This window comes from Phytophthora infestans, genomic scaffold (assembly GCF_000142945.1).
Source record: "Phytophthora infestans T30-4 supercont1.30 genomic scaffold, whole genome shotgun sequence".
Lineage (NCBI taxonomy): Eukaryota > Oomycota > Peronosporomycetes > Peronosporales > Peronosporaceae > Phytophthora > Phytophthora infestans.
Window position 1 is genome coordinate 732,682 of NW_003303729.1, and position 6,816 is coordinate 739,497.

Genomic DNA, 6,816 nt, shown 5'->3' on the forward strand with positions numbered 1-6,816 from the left:
GATATCAACTATTATAAATACCCTTTCAGAACAGAATCTTCTGCAAAGAGATTTTTCGCTTGTCCTGGGTCCTTAAATCTGTTATTCCTAGTTAAAGCGTATCTCTAATTGTTATAACAACTAGAAGCAGATCCCTGTACTTTGCCAAAGCGCATTACCCATCTGGGCGCCAGAGAAGCCGCAGTCAACGTTACAAATCCGCCTACGGAGCTCAAGCCTGAGCGCCCTCCACCACACTTGAAAAGGCCTCGTTGCCCGCGCCCCGCCTCCTACTTCGACGGATTCGTTCTGCCGACCGGAAGACTTCGTCACACGACCCGCTTTTGAGTCGATTTGGCCGTGGGACGCGCCCTTTCTTTCGATCTTTCGGCCGTTCTGACGAGGCAACTCAGTCTCTGCCCTTGTCAGTTGCCGCATTGCCACGTCAAGAGCAGATCCCCAGGCTTCTGCGCTTTCGATGGACGCAGCAGCGATGCCATGTCGGGCACACAGCAAACCTTCCCAGAAACAGAAGCCGGGGCGCAAGAAGAAAGCGTCCAAGCAGAGCAACAATAACCATGAGAAAGTCACTGCGCCTCCTTCAGCCACGGCCGGTACGCGCCGCTCGCGTCGGGATAGCAACTGCAGTAGTGGTAGCGGTATCGACGCGGACGACCGGCGGCCTTCCATCGCGTCGGCCACAGAGCGTATCTCGCCCGGCCTCCACCCTCGCTTATTCCGCATTCTGAGCGAGGCTAATGCACCGGCGCTGGCCATGGATATGACGGGTCGCGTGACGTTTTGGAATCACAAGCTGGCGGAGCTATGCGGGCTTCCAAGCGTCGATGTGGTTGGCCGGCCTATCACAGAGCTCGTGACGGCCCACACGACGGCCGACGTCATGCGTGGCCTGGAACAGGCGCGATCCGATATCAACGCCACGGTATACGGCGTGGAAATTGAACTGAACACGCCCGAACTCGGCCGCAATGTGAAGCTTCTTGTAAACTTGACCGTCGACGTGGATGATAAGAACAAAGCGTCGAGTGTCGTGGCCATCGGACAGGACGTCACTGTGTGGATGCAAGGATCACAGTACGCGCTCGTAGCCCAGCAGGCCAACGCCCCCATAGTAGAACTTGACCGAGACGGACGCATTACACTATGGAATCCCAAGGCCGAGGCTCTCACAGGCTACGCTATTGATCAAGTCATTGGCACCCCACTCGTCGACTTGGTGCACGACGAATTCCAGGTGCTGGTGGCCGAATTACTGGCGCGTGTAGCATCCACCAATACGTCTGTATCGGAGCTCGAGTTGCCGCTTAAAACTGCGAGCGGCGCGCGAGTGGAGTTGCTGTTTAGCCTCACGCCTCAGGCCACCGTGGATGGAGTGGACACGACGGTGAACCGTATCGTAGCCATTGGGCAGGACGTGACGGCCCGTAATGCGAGCGAGATGGAGCACAGCAAACTGGTGGACTCGGCCAACGCGCCCATTTTTGGCGTGGATACCGAGGGTTGTGTGGTGATTTTCAACAAGAAGGCTGCACAGATCAGCGGGTACTGGCCGGGCGAGGTCATGGGCGTCGAGCTGGTGTCGTTCTTGATCCACGAAGACTATCGCGAGAAGGTAGCCGCAGTTTTCCAGAAGGCGCTACGTGGCATTGAGACGGCAAACTTCGAGTTTCCCCTCATCACAAAGGACGGCCGGAGGGTGGAGATCCTACTGAATGCTACACCGCGTTACAATCATGCCGGGGCCATCGTCGGAGTGGTCGGTATTGGACAGGATATTACCGAGCGCATTGTGCAGGAACAAGAGTACAACCGTCTTATTGACACGGCCAATGCGCCTATCGTGGGCGTGGACAAGAAGTTCCGCGTGACGATTTGGAATAAGAAGGCGGCCACCCTCACAGACTATTCATATACACAGGCGATCGGCAAGGATCTGCTCGGCTTTATCGCTGAACACGCACGCGACACGGTAGCAGATGTGCTGTCGAAGGCTATGGGAGGTGTGGAGACTCCGAATTTTGAATTTCCGCTTGTGACGAAGACTGGGAGACAATTAGACATTCTACTTAATGCAACGCCGCGGTTCGATCACAGCGGCGCTATTACCGGCGTGGTAGGCACCGGACAAGACTTCACTGACCAGCGCGCGCAGGAGGAGGAGTACATCCGACTGATTGACACGGCCAATGCGCCGATTTTTGGTATTGATATGGATGGGCGTGTAGACATTTGGAACCGCAAGGCGGTAGCGATCACAGAGTACACGGTACTGGAGGCGCGAGGAACACGACTCGTGGAGAGTTTTATTCCCCACGACTATCGCGCTGGAGTGTCAGACGTAATATCGAAAGCCATGGAGGGAGAAGGCACGGCTAACTTCGAGTTCCCGCTTATTACGAAGACTGGACGACGAGTAGATATTCTGCTGAACGCCACGCCACGGTACAACCAGCACGGAGAAATTGTGGGCGTTGTGGGTATCGGCCAAGACATCACGGAGCGTATCGTACAGGAACAGGAGTACAGTCGCTTGATCGACACGGCCAATGCTCCGATTTTTGGTGTCGACATGGCAGGTCTTGTGAATATCTGGAACGATAAGTCCGCCGAGATCACGCAGTTCACCGCCGATGAGGTCATGGGCAAGGACTTGGTGCAGGAATTTATCTCGGAGGGATACCGTTCTGCTGTGGGCCTGGTACTATCGCAGGCATTGAACGGAGTGCAAACTGCTAACTTTAATTTCCCGCTCATCACTAAGTCGGGACGTCGAGTCGAAATTTTGCTGAATGCCACGCCACGGTATAATGAACTGGGAGAAATCGTTGGTGTGGTGAGTATTGGCCAGGATATTACGGAACGGATCGCTCAGGAGCAAGAGTACAGTCGTCTCATTGATACTGCTAACGCTCCTATCTTCGGAGTGGACAAGGAAGGCTGTGTGAATATCTGGAACAAGAAGGCTGCGGAGATTATGCAGTACTCGAACGACGAAGTGGTGGGGGAGAACCTGGTTGAAAAGTTCATCACGGAAGACTACCGGGAAGCTGTGGGCGCTGTTTTGTCCAAGGCTCTTGATGGATTTGAGACGGCGAATTTTGAGTTCCCGCTGGTGACAAAAGCAGGTCGTCGCGTGGAGATTCTGCTGAACGCCACACCTCGCTTTAACGAGCACGGAACGGTGATTGGTATGGTGGGTATCGGCCAGGACATCACGGATCGTATCGCACAGGAACAAGAGTACGCTCGATTGATCGAGAAGGCTAACGCTCCCATCTTTGGCGTCGACTCGGAAGGAAAAATCAATATCTGGAACCATAAAACTGCTGAGATGACGCGATTCTCGAAGGAAGAAGCGGTTGGCAAGGATTTGATGAGCTGGGCGATCCCTGAACAGTACCGTGATGCTGTAGAAACCATCTTGTGGAAGGCATTGGAGGGCGATGAGACGTCAAACTTTGATGTGGAGTTGAAGAAGAAAACTGGTCGTACTGTCAACATCCGCATGAACGCGACGGCGAGGTTTGACCAGCACGGTCAGATCGTAGGCGTCGTGGGCATCGGTCAGGACATCACGGATCGTATTGTGCAGGAGCAAGAGTACACGCGCTTGATCGACACGGCGAATGCTCCGATCTTTGGCGTGGATGCTAATTTGTGCGTGAATATTTGGAACAAGAAGGCGGCACAGATCACCAAGTATTCTACTGCCGAAGTGATTGGCGAGAATCTGGTGGAGACGTTCATTTCTCCGGAGTATCGACCTGCCGTGGCGGATGTGTTTAGTAAGGCTCTGAACGGCATCCAGACTGCCAACTTTGAGTTCCCATTGATCACTCGCCCCGGCACACGCATTGAGATTCTCCTGAACGCCACACCTCGTAATGATATGCATGGGAATATCGTCGGTGTGGTGGGTATCGGCCAGGATATTACTGACCGTATCGCACAGGAACACGAATACTTCCGACTGATCGATACAGCGAACGCCCCGATCTTTGGTGTGGACACGTTTGGATGCGTAAATGAGTGGAACCAGAAGATCGAAGAGATAACGGGCTACCACAAGTCGACGGTCCTTGGGTTGTCATTGGTTGATGCGTTCATTAATGCTGAGAATCGATCGGAAGTGCGGAAGCTACTGAACCAGGCGCTGATTGGTATTGACGTCGGGGAAATGGAGCTGCCGATGACGACTGCTGCTGGACGTTCCTTGCTACTGCTTGTGAATGCTTCTAGCAAGAAGGATATGCATGGGAATATCCGGGGAGTTATCGGAGTGGGTCAAGACTATACCGCGAAGAAACACATGGAGGCGGCGAAGGTGAATTTCCTCGCGTCGTTCAGTCACGAGCTGCGAACTCCGCTCAACGGTGTGCTCGGTATGCTGGAACTGCTACGCGACCAGAAGCTGGACAAAACGCCGGAGCGATACGTGCACATCGCGTACATTTCTGGATCGCTACTGCTGAATCTCATCAACGATATCCTTGACTTGTCGAAGATTGAAGCAGGACACATGGAGATCTCGGCGGATCCGTTCCAGATGGAAGATCTGTTGGAGTATTCCGTGGAGATTTTCAAGTTCAAGGCGCGCGAGAAGCACATCAAGCTGAAACTGGAATGCTCGCCAAAAGTTCCGAAGCGCGTCATTGGAGACGTAAGTCGACTGCGTCAAGTGCTACTGAACTTGCTCTCGAACGCTATCAAGTTTACGAACGAGGGATCCATTACAGTCCGTTGCAACATGGTGCCGTCTCCAGATCTGCCTAAGCATTGCGTGAAGCTTCTGTTCCAAGTGATCGATACCGGTGTCGGCATGGATGACGAGGAGAAGTCGAGACTGTTCTCGCTGTTCACGAAGCTGGAGCGTACGCGCAAGAACAACCCCACTGGCTCGGGCTTGGGTCTTGCAATCTGCAAGCAACTTGTGGAGCTCATGGACGGCGATATCGATGTTGACAGTGAGCTGGGCGAAGGATCCGAGTTCTTCTTTACGGTTGTGGTGCGTCGTCCGGAAGATGAAGAAGATGAGATGATTCAGAAGTTCCCTGCTGTGCTGGCTGCTGAGCCCGGTGTTGCTCCCTCTCTAGCAGGTAATAATGCACGGCATAACGCGTCCGTGTCGGAGCTGGTGCCCAAACATGCTCGTATCTTGGTGGTGGAAGACAATGAGTTCAACTGGGAAGTCGTCAAGAGCTTCTTCATGGAAGATAACCATCTGCTGCAGTGGGAAACCAATGGTCTGGACGCGTATCAAATGTATCAGGAGCACCATGACTCGTACGACATTGTGTTGATGGACTGTGAGATGCCAATCATGAACGGATACGATTCCGCGCGCAACATTCGCGTCTTCGAGAAGCAGCACAAACTCGCGCGTATCCCCATCATTGGCGTGACGGCGTATGCTATGAGTGGCGATAGAAAGAAGTGTCTGGATGCTGGAATGGACGAGTTTATCGTCAAGCCAATCTCCAAGACAGAGCTGCGCAAGGCGATCCGGAAGTGGATGCGCGTCCGCTTCTTGGGTCAACACTGTCCTCGATCCTCGCGAGTGGAATCGGTGAATGCAGCCAGCGATGATGCTGATGGTTCATGCAACCAGAACGCTGCCAACTTGGTGGCGGCGTCTCGACACAAGGAGAAACTTGACCTCGACCGAGCCATTTCCGACTTAGAACTCGAAGACCCCATGATGATTGGCCAGCCGGGTGGAATTCAAACCGCCGCGGGATCAGAAGCGCTGCTGATGTCCCTCACGACTATCAGCGAGACCAAGAGCAACTCGACGAGCTCGGGAACTGTCGGACGCACCATCGGACCTGTGGAAATTCAACGTGAGACGCCGGAATTGTCGATGCCACAGCCCAATGGCGCGCCGCCTACACATCCTGGAAACCTCGTAAATGCATCGAATATCGTCGGCACGAACTTGTTCGCTGCAGCTAAAGCAGCGGGTATCTATCCGATGAATGCGGAACCTACTCCTTACTCGAGTCCGAACTCGTTCGCGTCGAGTGACGGGAACAATCAGCAAGACTCGGACAGCTCGACGAGTCTCGCGAACAAGCCGGTGCGAGCGTACTCGTCTACGATGGCTCCAGAAGACATTGTGATCCCAACCGGTGACCCGATTGATTATTCCTTGGGTGTGGAGCAATGTGGTGCGAATGAAAGTCTGTTTGTGAGTCTACTGGAAAAGTATGCGGGTTTGAGCGAGGAGTTCATGCGGCGCATCGAGGAAGCGTACTCGACGGAGGACTTTGTTGTGTTGCGACGCGAGAGTCACTCGCTCAAGGGATCGTCAGCTTACGTCGCTGCTCTGCGCGTGTCCAAGGCTGCATTCCGCGTGCAACTAGCTACTGAACATGTGATGGACGAGTCTGCTACGGAAGACAACTTCGACTCATTGAAGGATGCGTTCCAACTGCTCAAGAGCGAGCACCGTGCTCTACGTGGCTATCTTCGTCGCAACTTTTCTTTCCGCACGAGTATTGGCAATGGAAGTCAGGAAGCCAAGAAGAAGAACAATGGAGGAGGAGACAACGCCTGCGTTGTCATGTAAAAGCCACGTGGTGGGTATCGGCGATATATTTTGCTTTTTATAAAAGTGACAACGGAGTCGTGGAGGCCAGGAGAGCGAGCGTCTGAACGCTTGAGTCCTCTCGCCCTTCATCGCGCCGTAGAAATGTAACTTATAATTGATAGCCTTGCTTGGTATCATGGCGAGTTGGCTGGCATCCTTCAAGGTACGAGCGTGGCTACTTAATCTGCTTGGCGTTGTCGAAGTATTTCTCTTGAATGTCATTTAGC

General features: G+C 53.5%; 1 protein-coding gene across 1 annotated transcript; it reads left to right on the plus strand.

The window, feature by feature from the left end:
- Positions 1-457: 457 nt before the first annotated feature.
- Positions 458-6,568, plus strand: PITG_23006 (hybrid signal transduction histidine kinase, putative; the record flags this gene model as incomplete). Its single annotated transcript, XM_002899451.1, has 1 exon — positions 458-6,568. One exon carries the CDS (start codon positions 458-460, stop codon positions 6,566-6,568), a length of 6,111 nt encoding a protein of 2,036 aa, XP_002899497.1.
- Between the last annotated feature and the right edge of the window lie 248 nt (positions 6,569-6,816).